Source organism: Amia ocellicauda, chromosome 23, assembly GCF_036373705.1.
Source record: "Amia ocellicauda isolate fAmiCal2 chromosome 23, fAmiCal2.hap1, whole genome shotgun sequence".
Lineage (NCBI taxonomy): Eukaryota > Metazoa > Chordata > Actinopteri > Amiiformes > Amiidae > Amia > Amia ocellicauda.
Genome location: NC_089872.1, coordinates 16,146,710 through 16,163,508, shown reverse-complemented (window position 1 = coordinate 16,163,508; position 16,799 = coordinate 16,146,710). Strand labels below are relative to the sequence as shown.

General features: G+C 38.5%; 1 protein-coding gene across 9 annotated transcripts in view; it reads right to left on the bottom strand.

Annotated features, from left to right (window-relative positions):
* Nucleotides 1-16,799, bottom strand: part of dst (dystonin) — a 135,148-nt gene that overhangs the window by 72,652 nt on the left and 45,697 nt on the right. For all 9 annotated transcript variants that reach the window (XM_066696819.1, XM_066696823.1, XM_066696826.1 and 6 more), the window contains 25 exons: nucleotides 14,273-14,439; nucleotides 13,261-13,373; nucleotides 12,842-12,948; nucleotides 10,936-11,055; nucleotides 10,275-10,370; nucleotides 10,019-10,146; nucleotides 8,148-8,241; nucleotides 7,662-7,816; nucleotides 6,908-7,379; nucleotides 6,518-6,646; nucleotides 6,210-6,287; nucleotides 5,944-6,105; nucleotides 5,517-5,621; nucleotides 5,022-5,117; nucleotides 4,745-4,870; nucleotides 4,486-4,638; nucleotides 4,107-4,261; nucleotides 3,740-3,866; nucleotides 3,093-3,276; nucleotides 1,876-2,033; nucleotides 1,581-1,759; nucleotides 1,129-1,267; nucleotides 820-1,013; nucleotides 542-704; nucleotides 260-343 (listed from right to left, as the gene is read on the bottom strand). In XM_066696819.1, coding sequence (XP_066552916.1) covers nucleotides 260-343; nucleotides 542-704; nucleotides 820-1,013; nucleotides 1,129-1,267; nucleotides 1,581-1,759; nucleotides 1,876-2,033; nucleotides 3,093-3,276; nucleotides 3,740-3,866; nucleotides 4,107-4,261; nucleotides 4,486-4,638; nucleotides 4,745-4,870; nucleotides 5,022-5,117; nucleotides 5,517-5,621; nucleotides 5,944-6,105; nucleotides 6,210-6,287; nucleotides 6,518-6,646; nucleotides 6,908-7,379; nucleotides 7,662-7,816; nucleotides 8,148-8,241; nucleotides 10,019-10,146; nucleotides 10,275-10,370; nucleotides 10,936-11,055; nucleotides 12,842-12,948; nucleotides 13,261-13,373; nucleotides 14,273-14,439 — 3,684 coding nt within the window. The remainder of the gene's footprint in view (nucleotides 1-259; nucleotides 344-541; nucleotides 705-819; nucleotides 1,014-1,128; nucleotides 1,268-1,580; nucleotides 1,760-1,875; nucleotides 2,034-3,092; nucleotides 3,277-3,739; nucleotides 3,867-4,106; nucleotides 4,262-4,485; nucleotides 4,639-4,744; nucleotides 4,871-5,021; nucleotides 5,118-5,516; nucleotides 5,622-5,943; nucleotides 6,106-6,209; nucleotides 6,288-6,517; nucleotides 6,647-6,907; nucleotides 7,380-7,661; nucleotides 7,817-8,147; nucleotides 8,242-10,018; nucleotides 10,147-10,274; nucleotides 10,371-10,935; nucleotides 11,056-12,841; nucleotides 12,949-13,260; nucleotides 13,374-14,272; nucleotides 14,440-16,799) is intronic.

Genomic DNA, 16,799 nt, shown 5'->3' with positions numbered 1-16,799 from the left:
GCATAGTGAAGTAGAACCCATACAGCTCCTTCATCAGTGAGATTTCCTTATACATTGAGAGAAATGTGGCATTTTTTGTAATTAAATAACAGACCCAAGAAAAGAGTCCTTCCATCCATTACTATTTTTGATAGCAATTCACTTTCTGCATTCCCAATGCATCGTATAATAGGAATCTTTCACATATATTAGACCGTATTCATACTTTTCTTAAAGAATAAAAAAACCTTAATTATTTAGACACTCTAAAAGCACTTACCTTAACTGCTGCAGAGTACTGCTCTGAGTATTTCTGACATTCGTCAATTTTGCCCTGTTTGAGTTCAATTTCTGACACAAGGACCTGATGAACAAAACAAAAATCAGAAACACACAGTTATCTCGAAGCCAACAATAAGCTGAAGGATACATTTGGATTAGAAGTTATTATGTTAACCTTCTGATATCCTCTGAAAACATTGTCATTGGGTAAAATACTGAAAACAAGAACAATCACTGACCGACAGGAATTGTCCTATTGCTCTGTCACCTTCTGTCTTACCTTTTGCTGGTTGAGCAGCTCAGCAAGAGCTTTGCTGTCTTCCGGCTGGTTTTCTTGCATTTTCAGCTGCGTCTCCTCCGTTTCTTTGATCCAGTCATCTAGAGCAGTATACGTGTCTCTGTAGTACTTCAGAGATTTGCATATGCCCTCGAGGTCACGTAGCCTGAGAAGCAATGAAGAATGGCATAGCAAAAACATTAGAAATTGGTGCATTACAAAAAAGCATGTAGGTACAACGCCTTGCTGTTCGTCTCAGATAAGGGACCGAGAACACAAACCTGCTCTCAATCTGGGAGTGGACGTTCTGCCACCTCTCCGCCAGCTGCTCTGCTTTCTCCTTGTGCCAGTCCAGATCAAAGTCCCGCTCGTTGTGCGTCTTAAACATGCGGTCAGTGATAGACCTGGCTTTCTGAAGCTCGTCCTCCAAGTCATGAAACACTTCTCTCTTTTCGTCAATCTCTGCACGCCATTGCTAAAACACATGACATTGAAAGAAGTCAGTATGAGGTTTTCTTTTATTAGAAAAGGCATCAGTTAAAAATATACAAGGGAAGCGGGGGATATAGCAACAAAATAAACCAGTTTACCTTCAGCGTACTCATGACCGTTTCGATGGCTTTTGTGTCGGCATTCACGGCATCCTCCTCACAGAGCTTTGCCTCGTACTGTTTGACCAGTGTCTCTGCTCCCTGGCTGTGCTGGACCACCAGACTGACAGTTTTCAGTCTAAAATGGAAAAAAAAAAAAAATATGTTACCATTTTATGTAAAAAAAAGATCTGACCCTGAATTAATTCACTTTTGTTTTTAATTAGTTGCTGAAAATATGTTTTGTCTGTGCCTAAGGCTGATCCTATCTTACCTCCATAAAAAAAGTTAAGTGCAAGGCAGACTATTCACTAATGAAACTGAATGAAAACTAGATGATGTTGCCTCTTGACTCGTGTTGTCCTCCTTAATAAAGTGACTACAGGCTAGTCCAAGCAATCTGCGTATTCCCAAAATAAAACAGCAAAGCACTACAGATGGAGAGCACATACTTCTCTAAGTAGATGGAAGACATGGAGTGGACTTGGTTCATGTTCTGGATGAGCACGTTAAGCTCTGAGGACAGCGTGGGGACGGACAGAGAAGACGAGGCTTGGCTGATAAACATCTCGCACTTTTCCTTCATGGTCCCCAGGTCCTCTTTGAGCCTGTCCAGTTCTTTGTTTGATTTCTGTTAGTGGAATAAGCCAAAATAGTTCATTATATGAAGACAATAAAATACTGTAATTGTAAAAACCAAATCTGAACCGATACATCTCCGGTCCCCGTGTGTACAGCAGTGCCCACCTCCTGCTCTGAAATGCGCAGGATGCTCTCCTGCAGGTCGTCCCTCTCTAAGGGTGTGCGGATCTGTCGGATGAGGCGCTCCTCGCAGCCCTCCAGACGCATGCGAAAGTTGCGCACCTCCGAGATGAACTGGTTGTACACCGACTCCTCTTGTTCCTCTGTTGCAGTTAATCACACGAGAGACAACGTCAAAAGTCACACAAGTCAGGGGGGAAATTAAACTCTGCCACCTAGAGCAAATTCAACCTTGGAAGTCATAAATTCTTGTGATACCTAAAGAGTCAATGTGGTGGAGGGGGGAGGGGGTAGAGAAATCCAATGTTTCTGAATAAGGAATGTCTCTTTCATTTGGTTATCCTTGTTCACGTCCTGACAGGATTTTAAACAAATTACACGGTCAGCGTTAGACCTTGAGATATCTGCTTCCCTTCGGTGCAGCACACTGTGGCTGCTGTCAGCGTGATGTCAGGCAAAGAAGCCTCATGAATAGATGCCCAACGCAGGACTGCAAGCGAGATCCGAGTGGAGTTATGAGCTTAAAAACTCTTCAAGGTCTGAGAAATATCAATAACAAAATAGTGTATCTTACTTATTTGTACCAAATTGAGGTAATACAAGACACTGCATTTTTTTTTTACTAATCCTCTACTTGCCCTTTAAGGAACATAAGCTGTATTTTTTTTTATGTGAAAACTAAAATAAAAGTAAGACTTCTGCAAGTATACATTAGCAAGTGATCTTTTTCCACTCCAACAGAGCTTTCAAGGGACCTCCAGGTATCTTTTTAGTAATGCATGATGCATCTCAATGCGAATTGTTTTGAAATGTGTATGTGTGCTTCTGTCAAAGCCACTGGATTATAAAAGTGCAATACTGCATTTACGGGCCAAAATATTCTAATTTGGTATATTTTGGAAGCTTTAAGACGGGCAAGCACCAGCACATAACTGCCACCAGCTAAATCCTGCACAGCCGAGATTTCAATGTTTGGAGAAAGGGTGTGACCATTCCCTGAAACAAACAGATATATACGGTGGCCTGCCAAAATAAAATTAAACATCCAGAACCTATAATAAGATATATAATCATGCGCATGCGTGAATAATTAATTCAAATGTTTACTTGGGGATTTCTCCTTTTATTTCTTCAGGTCAAAACTGTATAGATGGATGTATATATAGCTTTTAAGCTTGTCAAACATTTAAAATGGACAATACCTCTTTCTGCAGACTTAAGCAGCTCCTCATAGTATTCTTTGCACGTGTCCACCTCCCTCTCCAGCTGAGTTCGATCAGCCACAGTGAAAACCTCCGATTCCTGACTGTCTTCCAGGAAGTCTTCAAAGTGAGACTGCAGATTGCTAAGGACCTGCTGGTGCTCCCCTGGTAACATTGTCTTTATCTGCAATTCAAAAGAAGAAAAAAACTAGATGTACTTCATTCCAACAGCAGATACAAACCCAGTCCCACGACCTGATCGTATCCTCAATTAAACAAGATAATCACCACTAGGTGTCTTAAAGAGTCTTATTAAAAACACCCCACTACTATAGAATTACTGTCAATAAATATAATGCGTTCAAATCTGGTACTTTGAAAGTTGTCTCACTTCAGAAAAAGCTAAATATACAAACTGCAGCGAAAATTAGACACTAAATTACAGGATAAATACCAGCCAGGTGAGGTTTGGATGACTAATAAAGTAGTATTGTTTTTTTTTACCTCAGGCAATTAACTTCTTTCAAGAGGGTATCAAACAGTGAACTGTAGCATTCAAGCACAGCCTCCATTATTGCTGCACCTCCCTACCCTGCAGGGATGTTTTTATGTTCGCAGAAGAGAGTTAAATCATGTTTAATACTCACGGAGGCAACATTTCCATTCCGAATGGCTTCAATGTCATTCATCATGTAGCGCCAGGACACGATGCTCTTCATGTTGACGTGGGAGCGATGCCACAAGGTCAGCACGTTCTGATACAACTGCTCGATTCTGAAATGCATTGGATAGAGGTCAAATCGTCAATTACTCGTCTTTTTTTTTTATGTTATCATGCATATGAGTGTAAATGTGTCATACAGTATGTTTTTATTACATACAACTACAGTCATCATTATAACTTTAATCCTTATGGTTGAAAACTCAAATAATTACAACTGCAAGTAAAGTAACATGATTCCAAAGTCCGGGAGACAGGTGGATATGTGCAATTATAGTCCAGTGATGTCACACCTGCTCGACATCTCTATTGCTTCCTTGTTGGGTGGGGGGACGGTGAAGCACACAGACGGGACCATGGCCTCGTTTCCAGTAGGGCTGATAACCTTCCACTTGGCCCGATGGGAATTGTTGGCCAGGACACACTCGTCTTCTTTATAGATGGTTATCTGGCAGTCGGGGGAAAAAAAAGCTTAATTGTTTTAGCCATGTGAAATGCACATTAATTATTCAGTTTGGAACCATTAAAACTGAATCGCCACCTGTCACTGTTTTATAAAATTGTAAATGCATGCTTCTCACTTACAGCTTTTAAATGTTTGTACATTATGTGCTCTCTGATGCAGAGGAAATCATTGGCCAAATGAGGGCTGAGACCTAGAGCAGTGTTTACCTCAATCTGGCGATAGTCACAGATGGCCTTGACGGGAATGGAGGTCCGGAGGGGGATCTCTGGGTTTCGAGGCTTCAGCTGTGCTATGGATTTGGCTCTGCCCACCAGACCCGCCACAGTGCTGCGGTATTGAAGAAGCTGCTCTTTTTCATCCTAAAAACAGACCATGTCAACATGTCAACATTACACACACAGAACATACTCTTATAATTAATTAACCCCAGGGCTGAAGTTCATAAGATGACTTATAATCCTTTACCATTGATTCTTGCACCAGGTCTTCCAGTTTATGGAGACTGCTTGACCGGTCACAGCCGTACTTTCTCTGAATGGTATCTTGTAGGCTCTTTAAATAATCCATGCATTCTTTGGCATCGTTGAAAAACTGAAATGGAAAGAAGAAATGTTCAATTAAAAATGGAACTTCTGTCACCAGAATTAAAGGGCACTACAGCTAACAAAACTTCAAATTGAATAGTGCTTTTCATAGGTTAAATGCACTTTAAACTGTTTGAATGTGCATCAGAATTACTCACTTCAAAATAGACAGCGTTTTCTTTCAAGTGCTGCTCCACACAGCCACACAGCTGCAAAATCCAGCTCCACTGCGTCTGCATTGCTGCTCTGTAAGCCTTCACAACAAAAAGGACCAAATATTAAACCAACTGGCATAATAGGGTTATGTGCTTAACGTTGTGAAGCGACTACTCTTTGCAAGCTGACATCATGGTCAAATGTGGTCTTAAAAAGCAATCTTTAAACACTGAAGCTATTTTGACAGTTGTCTAAATTTTAGATGTATTATGGAAAAAGTATGTTACTCATCATGCAATTACGTACAAGTCATGACACCTTTTCCAATAGACCAGTATGCACAATATTTAAAATTAGGAGTCTTTGAATTGTAAGCTATACACATATGCATACACACACACACACACACACACATAGTTTGAATGTGTATTCTTTTTCTAAATGGGAGATGTCACAGCTAGCGTTTGGGGACTGCTGAAAGTAAACTACTGACGTACTTCAATAGTCAGCCTGGCCGGGTGGTTTTCAAGCAGAAGGTGCTCCGCCATCTCCTGCACAGACTTGATCGCTGCTTCCTTCTCGTCAAGTTCTCTCATGAGATCCTGTGTCCCAAGAAATATGATACATTTATTGCAGCTTCGTCCTTGACATTTAACCACCGACTGTCAAGAATGCCTCTCGGCTTCTCAACAATGTCTTTCCCTTTACAAGCTGCTCACTCTAGATATACCGAAATGCAATACTGTATTATACCAAACATGAGAAGAAATATCCAGAAGGTACAGATTTACAATTTCTACTAAGTTTCCGTCACTACCCCTATTGTGTTTTCTCCAGCAGGAGAAGAACTGTATTAATGATTAAAACCTGAAACCTGTCCTGATTTCATAAAGGAGGAATTAACAAATGATCCACTCAACGCACAGCATGGTAATCCCTCTTCTTGGCCATGTTTGAGTTCCTGTCGCTCCAGTCATACGCCACCTCCTCCTCTTCCTTCTCATTGAGCCAGATGAGCTCCTGGGTGGCTCTCGATACGAAGTCCTGCAGGCTCTCCAGATACTTCTGTCGGTTTCTTGACGTGTTCTAAAAAAAAATGGTGGTAAGAAACGCCAAGAATCGTGGATTTAGTTTCAACATGTTAGACACACATAATGCTAAATGTAATTAGAGAAAAGCTGCGTACTTACCAGTAGCTTTCCGTACTGACTCTCTAACTTGCTGAGCTTCTCAGAGTAGCTGATTTTCTGAGGAGGGTTCATCTGGATCTTTAATGAAAGTGAAATACAATTATTACAGATATATTCACTTTGAGTTACTACTGTTTTTTCTTCAGTTATCACCATTTCATTTTTTCCCATACAAAACAACCTGCAAAAAAAGAAGACTGTATGTTTTGGCACATATATATTTTATATGTAATTTTATAAAAACTTCAACACACAAATATATACAGAATAGATATTGCTCTGAAAGATAAAGCATACAAATACATTACCTCGCTAAGTTTGGCTTCTTTAAGGCTCATTTGAAACTCTTCGATTGCTCTTTGTACACTTTTGTGATTCTCTAAATGCGTCTCCACACTTGGCAAATCCGATCCCCACTCTGCTCGGTCCAATTGCACCTTAACATAAACACAGTACATCTGAGTCCATGCCTTCGGTATTAAGCATAACATTTAATGGGAAAACTGTTTTTTTAATTATAATTATGCATATTGTTATAAACAGTGGATGTAGATTTTTGTGACGACACCAATCGAAATCTAACAGTGCTTCATCGGCATGAGGTTTTCTTGGTAAACAGCATTAGAAAAACAAGGTTAGATTTCGCCTTGAAATTACAGCCCATTCCAGAAAAATCATAAACCAGCCCTGGTCCTCACCTGCATCTCATCCACCCAGTTCAGAAGGTCCTGCACAAAATTCATGTTGACCTCTTCCTCTGTAAGGTTGGAATCAGCCAGTGAGGATTTCATTAAAGGTTTGCGGATGTTCATCAGTTTCAGTTGCTGGAGAGCCCCGGAGTCCATTCCTCCCATGTAGCTCTGTACGATCACGGGCTGGTGTCCCGGGGTCATGGCTGGGGTGAGAGAGGGCGTCAGGCTCGGGGTGTAGCTGGACGTGAAGGTGGGGAGTCCCGGGGACATGCCAGGCATCAGCCCGGACGGTGTAAGACCCTGGGACAGACCTGCATTCAAACTTGGGTTCAGGTTCTGCGAGAACCCAGAGTTCAAGCTTTGCGTTATTCCTGAAATCATCATCTTGGTCTGTTCTGTTGTCAGAGTCCGTCCTTTGCTGTAAACTGAAGAGCACTCGGACTTCAGAGTAAAGAGGTCGTCCCGAATCTTTGATACTCTACAGGGAAGTTAAAAGCAGAACAGATGAAAGCTGTAATAAAACGTTATGTCATAATTTTTTGTTAAAGTGATAACTGCTTCAAATACTCTTTATTGAAAGATTTGATTAATGAATACCAAATTGTTTTATAATCTAAAATAGGCATCAGAAAAAAAAAAACATTGTTGCAATATGTAAATAACATTCTACAGGGGTATTCAACTCTTTCGTACATTATTGTTATAACAAGAGATTGTAGTATAAATACTAGCAGCAGTAGCAGTAGAAGTAGAATTTTACCTTTGAACCAACTGATCCGCAAGGTAATACTTCCCATCCAAAAGAATTTGGATATCGACAACTTGCTGTCTGAGCAGATTCTCACATTCCACGAAATATCCAGCGATCTCAGCCTCATTCTGAAACTGTATTCCAGACTCCAGTCTCTTTGCATCCTGAAACAGTCCAGAAAATATTGCTTATACAGTCTGCTGTGGTCCACATTCATAGTGCATGCATTCAGTACCATGCATCTGGGTTCAGATGTGCATTTACTTTGACAAAACCAATCTCGTTGGTTGTAAATCAAAGTAAATCTTTCTTAATCCTGTTACCCTGAATACGTTTCAATCATTCATCTTCATTTCCAATTTGATCATGATAATGTAATAAAACAGAAATGAATCACATATGTTTAACTCACAAAGTCATACCAATACAAAAGAAAACGAGATGCATTATGGAAAAACAAAGAATATGAGCCAAGAAAGCAATATTGTGACTCACGGACTGTAGCGCATTTCTTGCCAGCATTAATTTGTCTTCTCCGGCAACACAGTCACGCTGCACTCTGTTTGCAATCTGTTGCAGCATTTCAAGCCTGAAACAACAAGGTAAAAAATGTAAATTTTAGACATAAATAAAATTATATTGCAAAGTATATAGTGTAGTTTCCTTAGCAAACATTACCATACAGTTTATAAACACACCTGAAAACTATGTATTTGTTCACAATAAGCAAAATATCTTAAAGAGCTCATTTAAAGAGAGTGAACTCACTGCTTGTACCCTTACCTGGCTCCATGAACCGAGTGGTTATTGAAAATCAGTGACGTGTCAACAATGACAGGTCCACCCAGGACAGACAATAGGTTCTCCGTTGACCCGATACTAGCGAGAGTACTGTTACTGACAGAAGAAACGCTGCTGCAGTATGAGAGATTGCTGTGCATTTTAGACGACTAAAACATCATAACCTATTCAAAACGACACCATTTATCCGATACGGACAATGGACCCCAGGTACGAATAGCACTGAAGCGTATTGCACATGATCTACAGAGCCCCTGTGTGCCACAAACTTAAGAAAGATGCTCATATTTATAGGCTTTGACATGTGTAGTCAACATGCAGCATCAGGCAATTTTGATCTTGCCTCAAACCATAAAAGGAGATGTTACTTTCTAGCGTGAACACTGACAATCCAGCACAGGTCCCAACACTTTCATTTTTGCCGTGGGCGTGGCCTAAAGCGCTTCAGGCGATCGTTTCGCTGACAAGCTCAGATTCTCACTTTCATCAAACAACGCTTAGACAGGATTAAGTATCTCCACAATAAACACTTTTACTGCATTACACAGCCCCGCATTTATGTTCATAACAATGCAGGATGTAACTTCATATCAACAATGAAGCGATTTCCTCTATGAGCCCAACATAGATCCTCTCAGAGACCTGACATGACTCAGACCTTCGAAAACACAAAACATGCCATCGCTGCTCATTCTGCATTTTGGCGTATGAACAAAACCTTCCCGATTAATGTTTTAGGTTAAACGACACACCTACTGAAACACAATGAAAGCCATCATAGGAGACTATGCTCGGAAAGTGCAGTGGGATAGAAACCCTTTCAAAGCAAGAGAATAAAGGATGTTTTCTATAGTCTCATCAGATCTAGGTTCAGTGACAGCTTGGGAAAAAAGTGTGCTTTTATCTAATCTGAGATGAAAGACATTTATATTGCTAATATTAGACACAAAATGATGGTATCCTTAATGAAAATGTTCCAGCTCATTTGCATTCCCCATGAAAATAAGAGGGACCTCTCAGATGCCTGACTTGAATATTGAATACTCATTCAGTAAAGAGTGAGACTGACTACTTCAATTTAAAAAAAATGAAATAACTGAAAGGCAGAGAATTTCAAAGCATAAAAATTCGATTTAAAAAATACACCACAGATTGATCAAAGCTGCTTATGAACCCAAGCATACATTTTCTCCCTAGTTTGCTTTGAACAGTTAAATATTAAATTATTAACTCAAGAAACTGGTGGTGGTCACAGGACTGGAAAGTTTTATGTCTCACTGTTCTTTAGAGGTCATGTATTTGCAGTAGTGATACAAAAATGAATGAACGTTAACACAATGTTGTATTTATGGTCAATTCCTTGTAAACCACATGCTGTAAAAAGCCTGGTAGCTGTAACATTTGGCAGCAGCAAAGACAGCACTGTAAAAGAGGTTTAGTAAATAAATCAGTGTCCAAAATAAATTAGACACAATATGACCCAAACCTTGGTTTGCAGAACGTAACCTCTGAACATCACTCCGTATGCATATCCAGCTCTGTAACAAGTAAATGTATATCTGTACCTGTCCACTTCTGGCCTTAAACTCTTCTCTCTCTCCAGCATGGCAATGATAAGTTTTCCCCACTCCTTCTCGACATCGTTTGGATGGTAACCTTGAGGCAGTTTTATGCGGCCAAATTCAATCCATACCTTCAATCAAAAGAAAATATGCAAATATGGTCAGATCGGAAGAAAATGGTTTCTGTGGATACACAATTAATAACTGTAACCAGAACACATTCAGATTCCAATAAATGTATCAATATATCAATACATACCTCCAACATTTTGTACAGTTGCTTGATTTTGGTCTTCTCATTCTCTTTCGGTGGAATTTCACTTTCTTTAAACTGTAAGTATTGGTTATAAAGTGCCTGCAAAAAAATCAGTATAATACTTTCATGAAAATGAGTTCTTAAACCTATACAATTGCAGACACACTCTATTCAATGCTTGTCTGTTGTCGCTATCTCCTAACACATTACATTCCTGGTCCTACTTTACACACCTGTCCTTGCTGAACCCATGCAGACTGCTTGTGAGAGACTGATGGGTCTGTGCTCAGTAGACTCGATCTGACAAATATTGAGCAGCTGTGTGAGGTACATCCAGCTGTGCCGAAGTCAGAATGATTCAATAGCATGTGTATAAAGACGACGCTATGTTGTGCCACAGAACATATAAAAATGTACAAGTAATCTGCCCGAGGCCCTAAGTTATCCATCTTTTTTTATTATTATTACAGACATGACAGGGAATGATTTCTGCCCCGGCAAGAATAATTTGGCAAAACAATTTCTCGCATGAATACATTGATTTGAATCAAACTTACAACATAAAAAAACACAAGCAACAGTAAGGAAACCACACCATAACCATGAGTCATTTTCTTCATGTTACCTCCACAGTGCAACAGCATTAGAGAATAAAATCACACACCTTGAGTTCCACTGGGTTGTTGGGGAACATTCTGTCTGACATTATGGTCACGTGATGCTTGATCCACTGGATGAGGTATTTTACCATGTTCTGATATTCCACCCATTTGATGTCCACATCCTACAGTAAAGCAAGCGGAGAACAAGTACCATCAAAATAAACAAAGGAGAGTACCCAGAATATTAATGTTAATTTCAGCAACATCTCAAATCTCACATTAAGTATCGGTGGCACAGATCAGAAAAGCTCAGATCACCTGAAATACTAATATTTAAATATAACCTCAACAAGTGTTTAATTCTTTTAATTAGACATGTTTTCTAAATGATTGAATTAGCGCAAAAGTGAGTTTACATTCAATACATTTATATCTGAATGAATGTATTGTGAAAATATCCTCTTTGGGTGAAGGGAACTATTCTATCAGTCTGTGAGTTTAATCTAACATAAGATCACATACATGATTACAAAGTCTGTGTAACAAAATAGGCTTAGAGGAAAATAGTTTCATGTGCAAATGCTATTACTATTAAAATATCTACATTATACTTTTAATATTAATATTATTTTCACGTGAAACTATTTTCATGCGTCTAGATCATACTTAATATATATATATATATATATATATATATATATAAAACTATAATTATATTACTATAATCATAAATTACAGAAAAATGCAAAACATTTGACTGTATATTTACATTGTACTTGACTGATCTATGTATAATCAGGCTTAAATAATTCTGTATCAAAAACACGAATGGATTGATTCTGTTTACACACAACTTCATTATCTGATTCTCTAACGCTATCCTAAAGTGGTTCTTAACAGTTAAAATGATCTGACAATTAATGTTTTCAAAGTTTCGAACATTTGTTATTGGAAGTCATCATCAAATCCTGTTCAAAGCAGTTTTACCGTGAGTTTCTTCACGATTGCCATCGGCAAGAATTAAAGTATTCATTTAAGTAACACAGTGGAATGTTCTCCATAAGCTGCAGTCAACAAAGGAGGACAAATGTAACTAATGTATTTACAAGCCACTACAATGCTTTATTTATTTTAAGAAAGTTGAGGTAATGTTTGGTAATGATAGGCAGACTAGCCAAGCCGAGTGCTAAAGCTCAAAAGAAAAGAAGAGCTACGTGGCCCAAAATCCCTAGCTTCAGATGGGTTTACATGTTTACCCCCCTCATAGTGTTCTCATTTACAGCATATAGGTATATGCAGGACTCTGAACCACGTCTGTGCAGAGCAGTCTTTATTTCTGTGCTTATATTTGAGCTTTTTTTTAGTACATTTTGTTTGTGTCTGTGTCTGTTTGTGTCATTCCCAAGCAAACCAGTCAATTTTGAAGCGTGGTAATTGCTACAATAAAAGAGAAAGAACAACACATCTAGGGCACAAAACAGCATGCATCTGTTGCCACTCCCCTTCAAAGGGAGACTCCCGGCAGGGGTAAGAAAACATGCACAGACCTGAGAGAGTAATGTGGGTAGATAGTGGGTAGATGCTTAAATCTATAGATATATTAAGCCTAGCAAATAATGAAAAAGAAAAAGACGCACAACTGCACAAAGTGGAATGCACTAATGAAGTGGCTTAGAATTGAGAAAGATAGTACAACAATGACTTAACATTTACATTCAAATGTATAATTCCCTGCTGGCCTGCATTGATTACATTCTTTATTATATATCTTGAATGTATTTAAATGAGTATGAAAATGAAAAATATACTTTTTCTGAAGTGTCTATAGTAGATCATCAACAGCATGGCTTTCATTAAATTCCTTAGGGGTTCTGCATCCAACATTTTCCCTACTAAAACCTGTAGCGTTGCCTGCACCAGTACTGACCCAGTTCATCTGATGTATGCAGATACTCTAGCTATACTTACATTTGCATTGATGCCTTCCCCTCCTTCCGGTACTTTGGGGAACACATCATACAGCGTTGAAACATAGGTGATGACTGACTTTTCGTCAGGGGATTGCACATCAACATCTAAAAAAGAGCAAATAAATGTATAAATGACATTTTAGGATAGGTGTTACTTTCTTAAATTTGTTTCAAAGATGTTATGTATTTCTAAAAATGCTTTTGACATTCCAAGCCAGGTGTGACATTTCTTGTTTTAACACCCTGAGCTAAAATAATACCTAGTCAGACCTTTATAACCCTCCAATACTGAAAGTGTAATAGCACGTCTAGACAGAAATACGCTATATAAACATTAATAGGAAACAGCTTTCCTTTATAGTCCTACAAACAACTGCCAATAAAATCTTTCCATTAAATAAACCCCAAAAAACTCACCCTCTGGATCTAGGAGTCTGGCAACTCCTAACTTTTCTGCTACAGAAAATGCTTGTTCTAAGTTTGATCTGCTAGTCTGAGTAGAAACTCTGTTCATATCAACCAGGTCCGGCCTGCAATAATAAGAAAAGTCATATTAACAGAGGATGTGGAAAGTTTCCTACTGATAAGGAGCTGATGGGCTAAATGGCCCCGAATGAAATGCAACATTGTTCAGCATATTTTGATGGAGTATACAGACTACGTGTTTCTTCAATATTAAATACAAATACAAATTACAGTTAATAATTTCGCAAATGATATATACAAATAGTACAATAATAAGGCTTTATAGCACACTGGTATAAGGGTTACATAGAGGCTTAACTATTAAGACCTATAATTATGTTAACCACCTTAAGCAACAGGCGCCAGGCACCGTTATTTGTTTCATTGGCTTTAGTGGCTTTGATATTTATACCAAGGAAGCTGTTTATTTTGTATGATGTGCCTATACACACGTTTCCCAGGCTGTTTCCATCCGTGGCAGCAGGAAATAAAAATGTTAGTACTAAATTCACACAGCTGAGGGTATTTCCAAAACACAGAGGAAATTCCAAGAGATAAAGTGTTTACATTTCCGGGGGGGTTTATAGCAAAATGAGCATGATTTGTTTTCCGAAGAAAGAAAACAGATGTACGAGAAGCACAGGGTTAATAGGCAACTGGAAAATTCCTCATAGTCTGCAGGCACTACAATGTTTGTTTGGTGTAACAACAAAGGCATTAAGTGTAACACACCATCATGATATTCTGCAGAGCAATCCACTAGCCTTAAAAACAAGAAATCTTTCCATTATGCATCGCTTCAAGAGGCAAGCTTGAGAATAGGAAAGATGAATCAGCCTGTACAGTAAAGTGATCCAACTCACTTTTTAAATCCTTAAAATAAATGCTTAGAATGGTATAAGTACACAATTACCTCAATCAGATTAGTAATTGAGATTTTCCCATTACTGCAACATTACAATACCTGTATTTATGAATAATTGCATTAAAAAGCCTCCCATCCCTCCAGGAGGTAGTGAAGTTATCACAGCGGACTCCAACATAGCCCTCTGTCATCTGCTGAGACCAGAGCAGCAGCTTCTCCTTAGCGGACATGTCCTCCGACTCCCCCGTGACATGGATATCTGAGATCTGAAACAGAAGACACAGACACACATCTCAGGTAAAGCATGGATTAAAATAGAGAGCTTTACTAAGAAACCAAGAACATACAGTGTAACCCAAATTCCATCACAAAGCTATTTTGTAGATTAAGTTTTGTACAACTCCACTGCTATGACCAACTGATGTTCTCAAATATTGCACAACAAGCAATTGATTACTTACACTATTCTAACATCCTGAACTCCAAGTCCAGCCAATACTAACATTTCAAGCTAGGCCCAGTAAAATCTACATAATTCAGTGGAAACACAACCCTAACCTTAACAGAAGTCTACATTTATGGAGGACCTAGCCTGGACAAAAAACCCTATTTCGAAACTAAATTTAATTTCAGTGACAAAATATTTTAAATTACATTACGCTCTAAAAAAACACCTTAATCCAAATGCATATCATACCTGCTGTTATCTGTAGTGCTAATACAAATTTACCAAATTTACTTTAATTGTTTCATTTTTTCTTTGACATGCAAATATTCAAATCAATTCAGGGATACAGAATAATTAGATTCCAGAAACATCTGCTAAATTAAAAGAATCTAAAAACAATCTAAATGTATTCATAAAACCTATTTAAAACCTAACATTGCAAAATGTGCTGATATCGAATTTTCCATTTTTAATTGTGATTATTTAATTTTTTTTTGTTCAGCATGCAAATCGTCAGGTCATATGAGAATAGCAATGTATTAGCCTAGAATCTACATCTTATTCTGATTATTTTCTCTGAACTGTGATACCGTCGATTATGGTCTGCTATAACAAACATGCCAGAAGCCCCATTCACACTGAAATGCCGGCAAAATGCAGGCAATGTTTTCCTGCTTTTTTCCTGTTGCACCCCCATTTGCACTGGCTTTGAATGCCGGAAAATTGCAGGATGTACCCTTTCACACAAAAAACAGAGATTGCCGGCAAGAGCTCTGTAGCCTTGGGAATGAGGTGCTACAGAAGTATGTGGATTTGGGAGAGGAGACACGGACCAATAAAAGTTTGATCATTTCCCTGTTTTGGCAGGTTCCTTCCATTGTGTTTACTGGGCTATTTGTTCTAAGCAGGGTGCTGGTTCGGTTCGGACTTATTACCAAGAACAAATAGTCAAGAGGGAAACGCAAACGATACATCAATCTAGGGTGCGTATTCGTGCTATGACCAGGTCATCAGGCTGTATGGTTGTGTGCTTTTTTGCAGTGTGGTCACTGGACCCAGCGGCCACTCATCATTTGAACCAGATCTCGGTTCATGGTTGTGTAATGAGAGGCATTTTGTGGGGTCTTGCAGCAAAGTTAAATCAACTAAAATAAATGAGAAAAAAGCATGACATTACTTTGTGTGTATATCTATACAATAGTCTGGGTGTGCAGATCTGCAATTGATTTGATTGCTCAAAACAACTTTTTTTTTTTTTTTTTTTTTTTTTTAAGTTTGACATTACTGCCTAAAAATCGAATTAAATAACTCGAAACAAACTACTGTCAGTGTACATTGTAATGCAGTCTAGTAACACGTTTTCCTGACATATGTGTGAAAATAGTTAGCATTCACACTGAAACAATTTCTGGCTTTTTGTGGCATTTTGTTCCCGGCAAGGTCTATGTGAATGGGTTATCGCCAGCATTTAGATACTGGCAATTTTCCTGCAACAGGTTGGTGACATAGTAAAGCACAGTGAAGCAAAGAAAAAGCAAAAATCATATGGTAAATCCATGAATAAGGGTAATGTAATTCTAGTGTTAAAGAAGACTTTCTAGATTCACAACCAGCAAAATAAAACTCCTTGGCCGAGGTACAGCTGTCTCTTTTCAACAAAGCTTTTCACACCATTCTCACTCTGTGACACAGCATTGAAGGAATCCTTTGGAGCCATCAAGAGAACAGTAAGTCATTAGACAGTGATGCTGAGCTTGCATAATGCTTCTTATAATTAATATGATCTTGCGAGCGCTGTGAAACCTATTTTGACTAATGAGAAGCAGACAAATTACTTCATAGGTACTTAAATTATGATTGACCACATAAAAGACTCAGCACAAAATGAAAAGACTATATTTTATTGGTGGTTCCCATAAAATCACTGATTAGGCAATAGTAACCAGGTCCAGTCACAGAATTATGTAAAATACTGTGCTTATGCATGGAAAGCAGTGCAAAGCAGGTCAAGTGCTGTAAAAACAATGATCAAAGGATGTTCTGTTCAGTAAAGGACAAGACACACCTTTAACCATTCATGACAAACGAATTGTGTAGGTTTTGTTGAGACCCTTATTCACAAGGTATAATTATTGGCATACACAGGAATTATCCCACTGCACTATTGTGCTATAACAT